The sequence below is a fragment of the Hydractinia symbiolongicarpus genome, chromosome 10 (genome assembly GCF_029227915.1).
Source record: "Hydractinia symbiolongicarpus strain clone_291-10 chromosome 10, HSymV2.1, whole genome shotgun sequence".
Classification (NCBI taxonomy): Eukaryota; Metazoa; Cnidaria; class Hydrozoa; order Anthoathecata; family Hydractiniidae; genus Hydractinia; species Hydractinia symbiolongicarpus.
In genome coordinates this window covers 12275474-12294570 of record NC_079884.1, presented here as the reverse complement: position 1 = coordinate 12294570, position 19097 = coordinate 12275474, and the positions used below count along the sequence as shown (strand labels likewise).

At 34.3% G+C, this 19097-nt stretch overlaps 1 protein-coding gene across 1 annotated transcript; it reads right to left on the bottom strand.

The window, feature by feature from the left end:
* Nucleotides 1-881: 881 nt before the first annotated feature.
* On the bottom strand, nt 882-9232 carry LOC130612081 (uncharacterized). Its single transcript, XM_057433370.1, has 2 exons — nt 9131-9232; nt 882-2297 (listed from the first exon to the last, which is right to left on the bottom strand). The coding sequence occupies exon 2, from the start codon at nt 2252-2254 to the stop codon at nt 1769-1771; it is 486 nt and encodes a 161-aa protein (XP_057289353.1). The 5' UTR covers nt 2255-2297; nt 9131-9232; the 3' UTR covers nt 882-1768.
* Between the last annotated feature and the right edge of the window lie 9865 nt (nt 9233-19097).

Sequence of the window (19097 nt, the reverse complement as noted above, 5' to 3'; positions counted from 1 at the left end):
GTGATAATAAACGTTTACAGCGAAATATTTCGCCGCTAGAAAGTAATAATTATTTCCACTTTCAACGAAGCGAATTTTTTTAAGCAAAATCGAAACGAACGATACTGCGTAATGCTCAAATATACATCCCGCCGGCATTTTCGCGATCTAATTTGCTTTCCGTTAGAGTAACCCTAGAAACCTAACCCTTCCTTGTCAAAATTCTAGTTCACCACCCTATAACTTTTATGCAAGAAAGTTCACGTCCGTGTTTTTCACAGTGCAGCATCGAAAATCGGATAGTCAAATGTAGTGATGGTGATATGGAAAGTCTCACCTTAAAACGAGGTTGTAATTTCAAATAAAAAAGAAGTTTTTGTCAAGAGCTTAATACAAATTTCGGGGTAAATTAATTATAATTTCGAAAAATTTTCTTGTTAACAATATCTAACACAATTCACTCTAAAGAACAGCCACTACGTAATCCGGTAGTGTACATTTCCACACAAAAGTGCAGCACTAAAAAGTAGACTTTAAAGGCTGTTTTAACAAAAAGACAAGATCCGTTGTTTTTTAACAATATTTATAATAAAAACTTTACACTATCAACCAAAAAACTAAATTCTTTAAATAATAAAAAATAAACTATTATTGGTTTCTTTATTACGTCCCTTTCTTTATGAAGCATAATTTCAACTGTTGACTGTTGGATTTATAAAATAAGGGCACTTGATCAAAATAAAATGCTTCTTAAATATTATAAAAAACAACGTTTACATGCATGTGCTGCATGAAGGAAGGTTTAAAAAATGCTTCCATGTTCATGCGCATTAAAGAAAAGTGCTTCGGACCTCCAGAAGCAAACCAATGTAGATGATTTACACTAATGAAAAAACCACGTCTAAAAGTAAGTTTCAAAGAACCTAAACTTGTTCCCATGCCTCCCACACTACAGATCTATTTTTTAAAAAGAAGAAGCCATGGAAACGGTATATATAACATATGTACACATTTTCTATTTTTGAATTCAATACATAATAACTAACTATAAAAAAAGGCATTTAAAACCGAGGAAAAAAAGGTGAGAAAGGCATATAAGTGGACTTTTTCAACAAAAACACACAAAATTTTATAAAAATTTTCACGGTAAAAAAAATCACAACTCTATTAAATTTGAAAACTGAAAGAAAATTGTAACATTAATGCAGGTGTATTTTTTTCTTTTTAGTATTATAGGTACCAGGTGCATCTCTAATTTCTTTTAAAGCGAAAAGAGATAAATACGAAAGCAGGCTAAGTGGGATATCATACTAAAGAAAAGAAAAAGTTTCGTCTGTAAAATTGCCAGGGTTCCTAGCCAAAGCACAGAAACAAATTTCGGATTTCCCTTATAAATTCCAAAATACTTTTACCTTATATCAAACTAAAGATTTATGTATTTAGTGAATCGATAAAACTACATAGCAAAAGCAATGATCAAAAAATAATTTAATTTAATATTCTCTGATTCATTTCTAAATTTTGGACAATATTGTTTTTTTCCTCAAAAAAAATGGCCAATTTAATGTTTCCTAATGGCTGTGGACCCTGATTGCTTTTCTCTTATAAGTTTCTAAGAACCCAATTCAACTTCTGTAAACACAACCAATAATCCAATCTGAGATGGATTCTAATGACAAAACAAGTATGGAAAATTCTTATTAAAAAAACAACTACGTATCATGAACCTGGCTTGGCCAAGATATTCGCAAATTTAAAATTGAGTAGCAAACTAGATGACATATATAAGTTATGGATGTGCTACTTCTTTATTAAATCTAATATAGGTACTTTTTGTTACTATAGATGATATATTACTCTTTTTAACGTCTTTTGACTCTTCACTAAGTTTAGTTATTGCATTATCCACTTCGTTCATTTCTTCTTCCACTGTTTTCGATTCAGGGTTGTCTATGGATCGTCTTTCCACAGATTTTATAAGGTTTTTATTATCACTAACAATTTCTATATTGTTTATATCTTCTATTGAGTTCATGTCGTCTTTACGAACTTCCTTCCGCTCCCTAAATTTTCCAATGTCTGAGTTTGTGTTTAATGCTATCTTTGGATTTAGGTTATGTTCTGATCCAATAATTCCAGATGCTAATTCAATAATAACAATTGCGATACTTAGTGCTAATACCACTCTCGCCTTTAATGGCATTCTTTTAGTGACCGTAACAAAATTGTTTAGCAAGGTTTCATCTCTACCCATGGTTCTTTTACTGTTGGCCATCTGGATGCTATCTTGGAATGACAATATACTTTAAAACTTGTGGCTACAAAGAAATATTTAAAATATAAATAATTAAGCAGATACTAATGTGATCATTCAATATTAATGAACTTTGAACATGAACATTTTGTAATGTGTTTACAGGAAAACATTTCCTTAACATTATCCACAATAGACAAGTTTAAAAAAGTAATTCAACAGAACATCAACAAATTAACAACTGTTTCACTCACAACTGTAAAATCAGATTGCTAATTAGTCTGGCTTTGTTTGACAGGTGCAAAACTGTCAAAAGTTTCTTGAAAAAATCAACAACATTGTATTCACATATGTATCTTATTGTTTCAAATTCAATCAATAAAGCTTAATCCAGTGACGTTTTTAGAGCATCAGTTAACGCAATTTGATCAATGATCATTGAGTATACATATATTTTTGTCACCATAACTTATAGATATACATAATATTTACTGCAACAGAATCAAATCATCTTATATCTAAAATGACTTTTTACATGATTAGAAAGTGTAACTGAGTAATGAAATTTTACACAAAACTTTTTTCAATGATACTTTAACCCCTTTTTGTTTTTGTAACCATTACTCAAGTCACATTAAATGCACTAATTTTAAAGCATGCTCTGATTATGTACATATCCACAGCAACAAGAAGATATTTGTGAGACCACTAAGGTAGTTTCACTCTAACACTGTAAAAAAATTTAATACTATAGACAAAATTATTGTTATTTTCTACATTTAAAAATGCTATCGTTTTCAGCACAAAGAAATTCAAAATTAAATAACAGCATTTCAAGTCACGTCACCACTCAGCAATTACCAACATGAATTCTTATTTGTTAACAGAGCAGGCAAGGAAAAAACATTGCACATTAACATTTTTTTTGCTGACATCAGGGAAATGAATCAGAAAAATTAAATATAAAACAATAGAACTAAACAATACCTTTTAATCAGTGCTAAATAGGGGAGATGCAAAAAGGTAATAAACATGGAGGTTAAAATAAACAGAAGGGTTGAAAAAAAATTTTTGGGACGGTTGATAAAAGTTTTCAAAGTATAAATATACTTTTTTACATGTTAAAATCGACCACAAAGAGAGTTACTAGGTGTGATGATAGTGTTTAAAAAAAATTACTCTAAAGGAAAAAGTAGTGCAGGAAAGTATTTGGAGCATGAATGACTGGTTACTACCTAAGCTGCCTGAAGGGTACTAAGTTGAAACAATGTGTACTTGTCCCTGAAAGTTGTGCATCCTACCAGGTAAAATATTTGTGGCATTTTTCTTAATGTAATTTCCATACCAACATTAAAAACTAGCCTGGGATATTTTTTGCTACAAGATATTACCAAAATTCTGCATAAAATTTTGGTTTAAAAATTGTATTGACTGTTCCAGGTGTGGTTGTGAGCAAGAGCAGTGGTATGTGGCATATTGTAACTATAAGTGAAACCCAAACTAACTGAGATAGGGTGTGGATAATTTCAAGTTTCTATTGAATAGGAAGGGGGGAGAAATTTTAGAAATTATTGGAGGAAATTCCTTGACTAAATTTAGTGCATACTGCATGTTGCAAAGAAAATGCTAACATTGAAGGTTTATAGGATTACTTACAGATTTAAGTAATAATACAGGATAATTTATGACTTGATTGTGAGTTTCTTGCCATATTCATCACAAAGCAAGCAATCTTTACACAAAGATCATTTTTTAAACTCATATACATATTAGCTTATGAATACAAGCAATATTTTCGTAAATTTTCAATAATTAGTTATATATTGTGCTTACTATTTTTTAGAAAAGAGTTACAAAAACACAATTTTTTTCATATAAAATAACTAATTTCGACATTGTGAAATTTTTAACACAGAAACAATGAATAAGAAGGTTTTCATAGGAACCACTTAAATGACCTGCAAATCTGCTGGAAAGTTATTGTTAATTTTATTTAGGTTAAAAGTTGCAGAATCTCCAGTATTGACCCCCCAAAAAAAAAAATAATAATAATAATAAAATAAAAATAAGATTTGTTTCTTATCATCATCCCCCCCAAAAAAAAAGATTTGTTTCTTATCATCATTACCATTACCATCACCATCATTCTCAGGTTAATGTCAATTTTCCATGCTAGCATGGGTTGACTGGGGTATAACCCTTTTCCAATCTGATCTAGATTGTTAGATCGAATCTCAAATACCTCTGTATCAACTGTTTCCTTAGTCTCATACCCAATTATCTTCCTCCATTCTTTCCAAGTGTCCCAATAAACTCAATATCCCTATGTGGATAACATAATTAATGCTACGGATACCTATAGCCTGTTTTTCAGCTCATTCGAACTCTTTCAGACTGGTGTTACACATCCACCTAACCATTCTCATATCATACCTATCTAAACAGTTAAGATCTTTCTACTTCACTGTGCATGTCTCACTACCGTACAACATAGCACTTACACATTTTTTATCCTAATTGACAAGACTCTGCTAGTCAAGAAGAAGAACTCTCTAAACTTTTTGGAAGCAGAACCTATCTTGCAAGTAAAACTTTTTCCAACACCCTATTCACTAAGTAACAAAAGTTCCTAAATATCTTCTAACAAGCTACTGCCTGAAAATACTTGTAACAAACTGGGATGTCAGCCCTTAACCTTCCTCCAATACTGTTGCACTTATGAACCCAATTCTTACTAGTCTGACAAAGAATGAGGTACTAAACCCTTTTCCAGCGAACTCCAGAAGGCCACTTTCCAAAAACAAGGACTCATTTGGCTTTATTGCTACTAATCATGACTTTAACCCTCATGGAAAACCTGCTCTGACCTCCATCAACAGTGCTTCTAAGATTAAAACAAACAACAAAGAACAATGTACAGAACCCTGAAGTACACCAACATTTACACTAAATTCATCACAAATGAATTGTTAATCCTGAATATCTTCTAGCATTGCTGTACATAGACTGCACCATCTTAACTAGCCACACCTAATTTTTTTTATAGTCTACCAATTACCTTTACATGGCACTCTATCAAAAGCTTTCTCAAATCCACAAAGGCAAAACAGAGATTATTTCTCTTTCCTATGTACTTTTTGAAGCTGTCTAGTGCGACACCCTAAAACCAAATTGCATCTTAATAAAATCATTCTCTAATCAACTTATCAATCACTCTTTCTAAAACTTGCATTACTTAATCAACCAACTTCAACCCTAAATAGTTACTACATTCTAATGCATCACCCTTGTCTGAAACAATTCACTATTACACTTATATGGGAAATAACCCAATTTAAATATTATTCCCGTTTTTACATTTTACCTTTAAATTATACCTTCTTTTATAAGCAACCTCTGCTACAAATTTGGCCCAAAAAATAAGCAAATTCTTAGGCTTCTTAGGCTGAAAAAAAGAAGTATTAAGCAACTTACTGAGAAACAGAGGGAATAGACAAACAAACAGAATTTAAGACAAAACAATGCACTCAATATGGTCCTCAACATAATAAAAAACAAAATTGTCTAGCAATTGTTTAAAAAGTCTTAATCATCTGTAATACTGTCCTGCATTTCCTCACTATTCTCCTGATTTTCCCCTTCAACTTGTATACATAGCAACTTTCCTGAAGTTCCCCTTTAACTACTTGGCAACTTTGAGGCTCAGAATCCAATTTCTCCTTAATAACTACAGGCTGAAATAAAATTTGGAGTTGCTTATAAAAATAATGTGTATTTTTTACTCTGAAAAAATTTGGTGATTGAATGACATTCTATTTTGAACAGGTTGGCTTCTTAATAGGCTTTTGTTTGTTAATTTTAAAAGTAACCATCTTACAATCGTCAGGTTTGAAAACGCTATTTAAAGCATTGGTATTGGAGAAAAATATAAGTTGTAAATGCAAGTTAATTTTTATATAAATATTGTTTGTTCCAATAGTCACAAAGTTTAACTAATGACCCGACTTACAACTTTTTTTATATCTGGGTGAAAATTATAGACCGTGAGCATTACTAGAACTTGTATACCATGTTTGTTTCCCATGCCAAAGCAGCAACCTGCATGGTGTACAGGGGTAAAGGAATTTTGTTACTTTACTTTCTAAAATTTCAGGATCGGGATGTCTAAGCTTGGGGTGCACATTTTATTGTGCAGGTGCATCATTGTTATTCATAGACTCGGAAAGACATCGAAATGTGGTTGACCTCTTACACAATGAGGGTATTGTGTGATAGAACAGGTGACACAAAACCATCTACATAGGTTTTTTTGCTTTCTATATTTCTAAAATGTACGTCCACAAAGGTGGTTAAAATATTTTGTGACTCTCCAGATGTCAATGTTTTCCTGCTGGCTTTATATAGGTTTTACTAGTAGGGCAGTATTCTCCTAGTCAGCAAATGTCACGTAAAACCTTTGAACCAATTACAGTTCTGTACTTTCTAGGGTAGTCATTGTGACTTAATTGAGTCCATGCAAATTACAGTCAGTTCTTGATAAATAGGCAGTTAGTTTTTAATAAAAAATTGTTTTCTAACTTTAAACCTGAGATATTTTAATTTAGATTTACTTTAATTAATTCAAATCTTGTAGTTCTTGTCTAGTCAAGATCTGTCATCCATTTGCCACGGCCTGAAGATTATCCAAGTTGAAAGATGGGTGTGTTCCAAGATTTGGTGTCGTAGTTTAGTGGTTCTTACCACTTTAGGGGTTCAATTCCTCTTGGCAGCAATTTAATATGGGCAATTAAATATTACCATAGCCCCGGGTTAACCCAAGCCATGTGAGGAAAATTGGGGAGATGGCACACTGTGTGGGTCATTGAATGTTGCAGGGAGTTGTGGCAGAGCGCTGACCCTAACTGAGTTTGTGTAGCTCAAAAGAGAGCATTAAATACTCTGGGACTTTTTTAATAGACAGGGTATATTTGTGAGGCTAGCCATGTAAGATATGCACACCTTTATCTATCTATTTATCTAACCGTACCACATAACATTTTGACCAGAGGAGAATTATTTATTGCAATGGAGACTGTGTACTTTGAAGAAGGGGAAATTGTTGAAAAGTAGGAAGGTTCTTCTAAAATTGAAGCTAATAAAGCATGGAGTTCAGATAAAGCTTTCCAGCTAGCTAGTTATTGAAAAACAAAACAAATATCTTAGCTAGTGTGGAAAATGTCTAGCTAGCTACCTGCTAAATTTAGCTATAGCAGCTAGCTAGCTATATATCTAGCTATATGTAATAGTTTTACCATAAACCACAACATAAAAATGTGAAGAAAAAATAAAAGTACAAGATAGTAAGATCCAGAACCACGTTTCGTCTCGTAAAACATGTTTTCAACAAAATGCGTCACACATGGTACGCTCTCTGTAGTAATATGATATTTGAGATGAGTGTTGTGATACATTCAAAAAGATTTTTAGTGACTAACCGGTTGCAAACGGGCTCGATAAGTCTTTTAAATTACTAAATCCCTATATTAATAGTTCGGGTGAAGTAAGACAAATAAAAGACATTGCTTAGAACCTCTATCAAGCCTGGTTTCCTTTGCGGAAAATTTCAATTTTGTTCCTTTTGGAGTTTGACATTTCGCGTCAGCCACAAAACATACCATGGAAGCGAAACAGAAGAAATCGAAAAGTAGTTCGCAGGCGACCTTGTCCCCAGGTCACATTTTCTTTTCGCCGTCCAACATTGTCAGAAAGAGAGAAAGGGCCCTGGGAACGGAGTTGGTTCGAAAGATGTTTTTTTCTCAATACCATAACTTCAAGCATTTCTCATCGTACAGATTTTAACAACTTAAAACTTTTCAAACTGGATACTAACAGATTCTTTTAGCAAAATAATTAATTTTAAAAAAGAGTATACAATTTTAAGCTCAACCAATTCGTGTTATAAAAAAAAATATAAAAAAGAAGTTTATAAAAAGTTCGTCTCCAATCTCCCTGATGCTCTCTGGTGACAAATAGTCGTACGATTTATTGTGTTATTGTTTAAAACATCATGTTATTGCGAAATTAAAATTAAGAAATGTCTATTATCTATTTATCTTTATTTCCAACCAACATTCTTTATAAAAACAAACACAAGAAAAGTGCTGGGAAGGGTTAAAGATACGCTGAGTTTGATAAACAGTCTATAACAAAAGAGAACCTTCCTGGCAGTTAGCCAATTTCGTTGTCAGGAACACTCGTCTTTTTCTTACTGAGTTATCGAGTCCCGTTGTTCCAAACAGCAGGAAACAAATGATCTTTAAAACAAGATTAGTATTTGACATTAACGGCAGCATTTACTCTAAAGGTGATTCCCACAATGAATTCTCAACCCCAGAGCTCTTTGAGATAAGGTTCCCCTAGTTTAATCTCAAAGAGCTCTGGGGACGAGAATGCGTTCTTTCTTCACGCCATACGTACGTTATGAAACTGACGACAAACCTTTCACTGCCAGAATAATAGAGAATGAAGATGTAGCTATAAATTTCCACCAGCCTTTCTAAAGGTAACTGTACGATAATAATAAGAAATGTTTCTTTTTAACATAACTTAAAAATATCACAGGCTAAAATACACTATTGTTGAAAATGGACTTTCCCCTAGTTAGCCTTCTAAAAAAATTTCAAAAGATATAAGTTTCATACAATGTGAATCTTGCCGACAAAAACGATGAAAACAAGGTCGTAAGTGTTGTTTTTCTGGCGAAAGTAAATAAACAAACTTGTTTTCTCCTTAACGTCTACAATAGCTTTTTATCAAGGGCTCAAACATTTTTCCAAGACTATTCAAAAATATTAAGTTGCGGGATTCTCAAGAAAATACACCCACATTTAATATGAAAAGAAAAAAATTAATTACAACCTTCTTTCTCTTCTGTGAACTGATTCTATTGACTGCCCTCACATAAGACACACCAGACATATAAAAACAAAATTAATATCACTTAATAAGCCTAATGACTTCTTTAAAACGAAAGGTTTCGTATCAACCTACAATCTCGTTTCAAGGCTTCTTTCTCGCTTCCCAATATATAAATGGTGCTACATCTTTTGCGTCAATCATATTAGAAACGAAAACAGAATCCCTGGGAACGAGATGGACTAACCTATTTATAATAATTCATAACAATAGAAACTGCCAATCATTACAAATAAAAACATCAAGAATTTAATAGATCATTTTTGTGTGTCGTCCTTGCCAACAACCTCAATTTCGGTTATTATCAAAGCCATAAAATGACAACGTAATTAGGAGGTAAAGAGGTGACATAAAATGGTTAACAGGGGAAATGACAAAACTTTTGTTCCACGTAAATGTTGCAATCAAGTTTTCCACAAAAAAGAAAACGTGCAATCTCGTCCCCAGGGCTTCTTCTTCTTCGCTTTCTGAATATACTATAATCTTTGTAAATATCCATGTTGTAAACTAGGTGGTAAAAAGAGATTTACTTTCTTGTGCAACCATGACGGGGGCGTTGGAGGCGTTTCAGTTCACCGACTGGTGGCCCTGTGGTATAGCGTTCGCCTCCAGTGCGGAAGGTCTTGGGTTCTAACCCCAACCGAGTCATGCCAGAGACTGTGAAAGTGTGATTTGATCATTTCTGCTTATCGTTCAGCATGAGAATAGAATTGATATCTTCAGCGGTTTTCTAGTTGAGCGGTTTTTGTGCTTGCACGGCTCAAATGGAAGCTTTTAATGCACTAAGACCCCCTTCGAAGGACCTTCATTAATAACAGTTCCTATAGAAACTGAAAAGGCTATCCTAGGTAAATAATAGTAATAATAATAGGTGTAGTTTCGCATCCCTCTTTTTAATACACTGTGATCACTGATACTTCCTTGTTAGTTTGCAACATGCGAAAGTAAGATTGTCTGACCGCCATTATACTTCAGCTGGATAAACACAGAACTTTTACTTTCTATGTGTTTTCTGGCACAGGGACACACAAAAAAGATCACTTTTTTGTTTTTTACTTTTACTTTCATTTAATTGTTGGAAAGAGTTTCGTTTTTACAATTGATGGTGACGAATGTGGTGACGACTTTGTAATGAGGCTTGTCAACCAATGAGATTATCTTTAATTAGTTTAATGTGTGTCATTTCCATGACAACCAACATTTATAATGAATGATGTTTGTAATCGTCATTAGCACCATAATTAGAAAATGTTTTTTTCGGGTGATTAATTACTCTGCAAAACTACAAGAAGCATTTACCAACTTGAAATAACCTCTGAGATGACAAACGACCAAATGTGGCTTCCAACTCTCGCGGATAGTAGGCAACAGTTTTCTTATCGTTTCTAAGCGAACCTCCAAATGTATACGGTGTAAAAATATTACTGATCTTTTCTATTGTCATCATTGTAGGCCTGTAAAAATGGCGGTAATTTACTTGTAACAGGTTTAACTTTTGTTAATCAACAACAAGAATGATTAATAGTTTAAGTTTCCGAAAAAAATGGTAAATTATTGAAAATAGTCAGTTTACAATTGTTTTCATTTGTGTTTTCGCTCGCTCTTTGTTCGATACGCTCTTGTCACCGTACCTACTGAATTGGGAAAGATTGCAAACTTTATTTCAAGCTTACCTCCAAACTGCTTTCATCTTTTTCCTTGGATTTGTATGAACGACCATGCGCATTAAAATTTTTGATTTTTGACTGACATGAAAGTGTGAGACTAATAAATACAGTTTACTCTCGATAAGTGGAACCCCGGATAAGTGGAGCTTCCGTTTAGTAGTGGAACCAATTAACCTGGTCCCTTGGATTTGCATTAACAAACTTCTCTTATTTTATTCGGATAAGTGGAACCCTCGATAAGTGGAACTTTCGATTAGTGGAACCATTTTTTTTGGCCCCCTGAGCAATATTTATTTTTATAAGTTAAATTTTTCCAAATAATTATCATCTACAGTGTGTTCGAATGATTTTAATCAAAACATTCTTTTTCGAATGTAAACATTTGATTGCTATCAAGTAATGAAAGCATTAAACTATAACAACAGTCACATTTTCTTTTGTTCCTCCCCCTGTTTTTGATTATTCATAAATTCTTCGGTCTCCTAAGATTTCAGATAAGAGAGAAGTTCGATAAGTGGAACTTTTTTCGGTTTTCATAGAGGTTCCACTTATCGAGCAATTCGGATAAGTGGAACATTCAATAAGTGGAACCATTTTTTTCGGTCCCGGGGAGGTTTCACTTATCGAGATTAGACTGTAGAGATAGAGAAATGTTCTTCTAGCGCATTCGCACATCACGCGCACGCACATCAAGTACTTCCAGTGGTCAAACCACCACAAATCCAGTACCATGCAGTGCCTATCAAGGGGTATTCCCTAATTATCAGTGCATAGCCATGCAAATCCTGTAAAAGTCCCTAATAATCACTGCATAGCCATGCAGTACAGTGACGTCATCAAAAAATCATACAAGAAGGAGTCAATATCAAACACCGCACATCAAAGTATACAGCAAATGAGTCAATGAGTCCTGGGTCGTTGAAAAAGATCCTTGGATCTTCGAGTGTGTACCGGATTGGTTTAAGACGCAAGACATGTGCAACAAGGCTGTTAAACAAATTCCCTACCTATTCAAGTATGTACCAGATCGGTTCAAGACGCAAGGCATGTGTAACAAGGCCGTTGAAAAGAATCCCTACCTATCCAAGTATGTGCCGGATAGATTTGAGACGCAAGACATGTGCAACAGGGTTGTTGCTAACATAAGAAACGACATGGCATCCCAACAGAGTCATAGAATGGTGCTTTTCACAAGATGAAACGGCAAATCTTGAAAAGTTGTGGGGGCCGGTTTGAAACCAAGGTTATCTTACAACCATATTGTAAGATAATACTATAATAAAATGTGCATTAACCGTCAATCAAAATTCGATATCTTTGAAAGTGCAGTAGTCATGACCCTTATAGCCGGTATCGGTCTCTCCCTGCCACTAATAGCCCTAGCATTAGTACAAGAATCAGAGATGGAAAAGGAGAATGAACGGAAGATTCAAGGCCTGGAGGATCGTCTTGAAGACTATAGAATAAATGGAGGACTGTAAGGACTGTGAAGGAGTATTTGACGAGTATGATATATGTTGTACCTGCAGGCGTCAGTTCGTGGTAAATGGTAAATTGTTGTGTTGGTATTGTTATCATGAATATATCACATATAATGGGGGTGGCTGCGTATGTACAATGACAAGCAATTCTCTGAAGTCGCTTGAAATATAATAAACAACATGCTACAATCTGAGAATGAGCTTGAGAACCCTAAATTATTCTATTCATTTGCTGCTACCTTTATGGACATCAATGATATCAATGTGGACTACCTGACGGTGTCGGATGCCATCCCTGCTAACAGAGGTAAGGATCAAAGGTATATTATAGGCTAACATACACGGGACCTCGCAGTAGCCCTCAGGGTAAAGACGCCCAAAATCTGGTCCCCACATGGAGTCACCCGATACAAGGCCAATGTAGTGCCAGCAATGAGTCTTGATTTTGAAGAGTACCCCGATTGGGTTGCGAAGTATCGTCAAATCTGGTCCAGGATTGAAGGGCTGATATCTGAGCAATTGGCGACAGAGCCTGGGAAAAAGGACTGTTATGTGAACGCTAAACTCAAATACTATAAGGATGCAATCACGACCAAATTCCATGGTATGCCAGTACCCTATGATGAACTCTGCCAAGCCAGTGCCATCCTGGTACTACCCCCAGGCACATATTACGGAATGTCGGTATAAGTACTTTAAAAAAGAATTGTTGGTGGGTGAGGATTAAAAAACCATATATTTTATAGGCCTACAGGACCTATAAAATATATATAAATTAAGGTTTATACTCAGGTGGGGACTCTAGGTAGCGCTTACATACTGCGCAAGTCGAACGTTTTTTAAAACCTCATTCTGCATCTTTTTCCTCCCCTCTTGTTTTCCCTTAGCAAATAGCTGAGCACGGTCTTGTTCATTGATGGCGTTCACAATACGGTTAAACCGTTGTCGCATTTGGCATATATTTTTCCTTCTTTCGAGAGATCAGACTGTACTCGTAGTCACTGATCACCCCATTCTCTACTGCCTTTGAGATGAGATCAAAAATGGAATTCAATTTTGATTCAGCCAATAGCCTTATACATTCATGTTTCTTGGATTTGACACCAAGCCTTTTTGAAGCGTTTCTAAGGCCTGCCTGCCCTATCCCGGCTGCAATCGCGAGTCCCCCCATCGCTATAGCCAAGGGTACTCCTAGGCCAGAGACAATGGCCCCTATGCCGAGCCCGGACGTAATCACACTAATGCCAAGCAGACCATGATCGCAGAAGAGTACCCAGGTGTTATGCATTTTAAACTTCTTTGCAAGCTTGTTCCGTTCCTTGATTTCATTTCGCAGATATTTCTCTATTTCCCCAATCATTTTAAGTCTAAAAACCTGGCTTTCCTCGGGTATATCAGCACTTTGTGCAGGTGCACTAGGCAAACTCGGGTACAGTTTGCTGATATCGCTCATCTTTATTCTATTAGCAAATGCATCGTGAGGCCGGTGAACGAAACGTACTTCTCATGGTGATATTCGTCTGTTAATATAAACTCCAAACGATCTGTGCTATCCTTCAAACTACATGGTTCCTCGCGCCTGCAGAGGTTCCCAAAAGACTAGAGATTTTTTAGACGGCAGCAGGTTGAAAGATGGCGGCTAAAGATATCTTAGTAAATTACACTGAGGATATGGAAACATTAGAAGAAAGCGTTTTGCAATCTATTAAAAATATTCATGGAAGAAAGAAACGTGCAGATATGGACAGTATTATTGTTGAGTCGAAAGAATTCAGTCCAGAAAAGGTAAAATATACTGTTCAACGACTTTGCGATACTGATAAACTTTTTCTCATAAACAGACGAGGATTACCTAGCTATAGGATAAGTAAAAACATTTTTACTGGCAAAATTACGAGTGTTGATAGGGAAGAAGGAGAAGATGATATCCAAGAACCAGATGAAAAAGTAGACCACCTCGATCTTCTCGCTCAGGAACTACAACAGGTTAAAAACTTTGAAGTTTTAAAAGAAATAGTTAAAATGGTATCGGACCTGAAAGAATACGTCTCGTATGAAGTCGGTAAATTAAGAAGAAATATGGTAAATGATTTGGTTGTTCACTTGAAGGAAGAAAACGATTTTTTAAAAAACGAGATAAAAGAATCTCAAAGTTTGTTGAGGGACGTTTTGTTACAAGACATAAACATAAATAATTATGAAAAAATTAAAAACAAATCAGAAACCAATGATTGGAACGAAGTAAAGAAAGGTCCCTCGGGAAAAATAGAGAAACGATATAATAATAGATTCAGTCTTTCAAATCGGTTTAGTACACTTCAGAACGAACAAAACAACAATAATCACTATGACGCACAACCACTTACGAATAATCAAAGTTACGCACCACCACAACCAAATAAATCTATAAGAAGACCAAATCCCGTTATTAACCTTTCTCCAGAAAGAGATCTTTTACAACATAACATCAAATCATCTGAAACCCGTAAAAATAAAAAGAAGATTAGAATTATCAGTGATAGCATCGCAAAAGGCATAAATACTCGAGAATTCAATAATCATTTGAGAAACGGTGATGCAAGATTTAAAGTTTTTCCTGGTTCAAATATTAAAAATTTGGGTCATTACTCTCTACCAACCTTAGTAGATGAGAATCCAGAAATAGTAGTTGTGCATGTTGGAATAAACGACTTGCTGGATATAAAGAGAAATAAATCATCAGTTAATGAAATTGCAGAAAAAATAATCAAACTATCACGCGTATACATCGATCATGGCGTCGAAAAAGTTTTTATTTCAAGTGTTATTATCTGTACTCGTATTGATTTTGAGTTTATCAAATCGTTAAATCATATACTTGAGAACGAGGCAAAGAAATATGGCTATATTTTTATCGACAATAGTAATATTATGGAATCTAATTTATGGAAAGATGGATTACATCTAATGGAAAGTGGTAAAGTTTTGTTAGCTAATAATTTCTTATTTTATATAAATAATTTTTTAGGTCTGGATTTTATAGAAACGAATGTATACTGATTTCTGATAGGATAAGCACTGAACTTACGGCATCCTGCTCCCAGGGTGTAACACATCCATATGGGGTTACTTCTTCTGAATGCAATAAGGAATTAAATGATCAATTTGAGACTGACCAATCACATGATTCTACATATAATTTACAAAATTCTCTGAAAAATGTCTGTGATATTAGAATCAAAAATCCTTTCAATCTATTGATAGGATATTTGAATATAAATAGTTTAAGGAAAAAAATAATTGACTTAAGGGAAATCTTTGTGAAATTTGCTCCAGATTATTTTGTATTATCTGAAACAAAATTAGATAGTACTTTTCCAAATAGTCAATTTACTATTGATGATTATGAATTAAGATCTAGAAAAGATCGGGATAAAAATGGGGGTGGGCTAATTGAGTATGTAAAAAAGGGAGTGGTTTGTAAGCAAATAAACATGGCTAACCTTACAAGTAATGAAATTATATGTTCTGAGCTAAACGTCAGAAACAAAAAATGGACTATTATCACCCTTTATCGTCCACCACGTCATTCTAATCTTCAAAGTTTCTTTGAAGATTTGGAGAAAATTCTAAACAAAACACTCTCATTTTGTGATAACATCATTGTGATGGGGGACATAAACATTGATACTCATAATAAAAACGAAATAATAAATTATCATTACATAACTTCTCTTTGCGATACTTTTGACCTAAAAAACTTAGTCAAAGACAAAACATGTTTTGCAAGTGAACAAGGAACATCAATTGATGTTATTTTAACAAATAAACAAAGGTCTTTTCAAAACACTATGGTTACTGAGACTGGACTCAGTGACCATCATCTGATGATTACAACTTTCCTAAGATCTCATCTGGTAAGATTAAACCAAAACTAATTGTTTATAGAAGTAACAGAAAGTTTGATAAGAGAAAGTTTCTTTCTGATGTTAGGAATACACGTTTTGATTTTAATGAAGATGACCCTGCTTCAAATTACGACCACTTGACAAAAACGTTTAGTTCTATTATTGAAAAGCATGCCCCGTTAAAACAGAAACTGCTCAGGGGAAATGAAGCACCTTTTATGAATAAAGAACTTAGGCAAGCCATTTATACCAGGTCAAGATTTAAAAACCGATACAATAAAGATCCTACTGAAGAAAACAAGATTAACTATAAAAAACAACGAAATAAGTGTGTTGGACTCAGAAAGAAAGCCATAAAAATGTATTTTAAAAATGTTATAGATTCTGGGATTGTAGAAAATAAAACTTTTTGGAAAACTATTAAGCCGTTTATAACCAATAAAAGTGGTTTGAACAATGATAACATTATGATTATCAAAGATGGTGCTCAGATAACCAATGACAGTGAGCTTGCTGAATTATTTAATGAACACTATATTAACATTGTAGAAAAAAGTAGTGGAACCAAGCCAATATCAATTGATTATCGAAATTCCTTAGACAAAGAGAGACTAATTAATGAGATAATTAAAACATACGAGAGTCACCGAGTATTGTCAAAATTAAAGCCTGCAACGAAAATATAAATTTTTTTAACTTTGAGGAGGTAGATGACAACACAATCAAAAAACTTTTTACTAATTTAAACATAAATTCCTCTCCAGGTAGAGACAAAATACCCCCAAAGCTTGTGAAGTTAGCTAGTGAATATCTGATTGGCCCATTGAAAAATGCTATAAACAGCAGCATAAAATTGAATATTTTTCCCGATGGAGCCAAACGTGCAACGGTAGCACCTCTTGACAAAGGAGGCAAAGACAAACATAGCATTAAAAATTTTAGACCTGTCAGTGTGTTGAATGTATTTTCAAAATTCTATGAAAACATAATGAAGGATCAAATCATGTCTTTCATAGAATCGAAACTTTCAATATTTTTGTCAGCCTATCGGAAAAACTATAACACACAGCATGTCTTAATTCGTTTACTAGAAGAATGGAAAAAAAAACTTGATAAGAATTACGTGGTTGGTGCAGTCTTAATGGATCTATCAAAAGCATTCGATTGTGTGCCACATGATTTACTAATCGCTAAACTTGAGGCATATGGATTTGAAATTAATGCCCTGAAATTTGTCCTGTCATACCTAACAAATAGAGAACAATCTACTCGTATAAACGGACACTACAGTCTTTTCCAAATGATTCTTTCAGGCGTGCCGCAAGGATCAATCTTAGGCCCGATAATTTTTAATATTTTTCTTAACGATATTTTTCTTTTTATAACCAGAAGTGACCTACACAACTATGCTGATGATAATACATTGTCAAGCTTTTCCAATTCAATTCCAAACCTCATTAAAATTTTAGAAGGTGAGTCTGAGCAGGCGTTAGCATGGCTACATGAAAATAAAATGATTGCTAACCCTGACAAATTTCAATGCATTATAATCAGCAAAGATAGGATAGAAAACACAAGTAGTAAACTGATAAGAATCGGAGATAAAAACATATATTCGCAAGACACAGTCAAACTGTTAGGAGTTAAAATTGACAATAACCTTAGATTTGATCAGCACTTAAATGAGGTTTGCAAGAAAGCATCTGCGCAACTAAATGCTTTGTATAGATTTAAAAACATACTTCCTTTTAAAGCTAAGAGTGTCTTAGCAGAAAGCTTTGTGTATTCAAACTTTAACTACTGTCCACTTATTTGGAATTTCTCATTTTCAAAATCACTTTCTAGGGTCGAAAAACTCCATAAGCGAGCCCTAAAATTTGTAGATAGCGGATATTCAGAGAGAAAAGAAAGGTACATTTCTACCAAGAACAAAAGTAACTACATGAAAATTATGCGAATACGAAATCTATGTATAGAGATTTTTAAATCTCTTAATAATTTAAATCCGCCATTTATGTTAGACATCTTTCAAAGCAGCGAAACAAACAGGCCAGTACGAAGTCAATATTTAAATAATCTTAAAACATTGAACTTTAATACAAAAAATTTTGGGGAAAAATGTCTTCGCTCATTGGGGCCTAAAATTTGGAATACTTTACCTTCCGAATTGAAAAGTTGTAACAGCCTTAAAAAATTTAAAACGAAACTAAAGGAGTATGATTTCAGTCACTCGGTCTATTTAAATATTTTTTCTTAATTTTTATACATTTTTCATAAAACCATAAACAAATTTTTGTCGGATTTGATTAGTTTCCTGTATATTTATAAGTATGTATTTATTTATTTTTTTATATCAGGAAGCTATATGTACATAGTTATTTCTCCGACGTTAAATAAATTAAGAAGAAGAAGAAGAAGAAGAACAAAGGCTTGTAAACAGTCAAAACTCCAGGTCAGCATGTCTCGCCAAGCGCTTAGCTCCTTGGTGGGAAGCAGGGCCAGAATCTTTGACTTTTCACCATCTAGCAGGGCATTACATTCATCCAACTGGGGGCAAACAAGGCGTAGTCGAATATAGACGTCATTCTTGTAGACTGCATCGTGGTTACCACTCGTGTAGTACTTTTTCGCGGGGTCATAGGGTAGGCCCAGGAGCTCTTGCAATGGTCTATGAATCACCACCGTGTACCCGTCACTGACACGGAGCCTACAGAGTCCGTTCTTCAGGACAAACAGTTTGATCTTGTCATCTGCTTGGCTATTGACGATAGCCGCCAAATCCTCGATCTTGTATAGGCCGTTCATAATGGCGATTCGGTCACCCTCTGATCGGGAACTACCTTACGGATGGTAAAGTCGTTGTTTCTTTAACCAT

What these genes read in the sequence shown, in the direction of transcription:
- LOC130612081 (XM_057433370.1), bottom strand. Translation starts at nt 2,254, where the DNA reads ATGGCCAACAGTAAAAGAACCATGGGTAGAGATGAAACCTTGCTAAAC.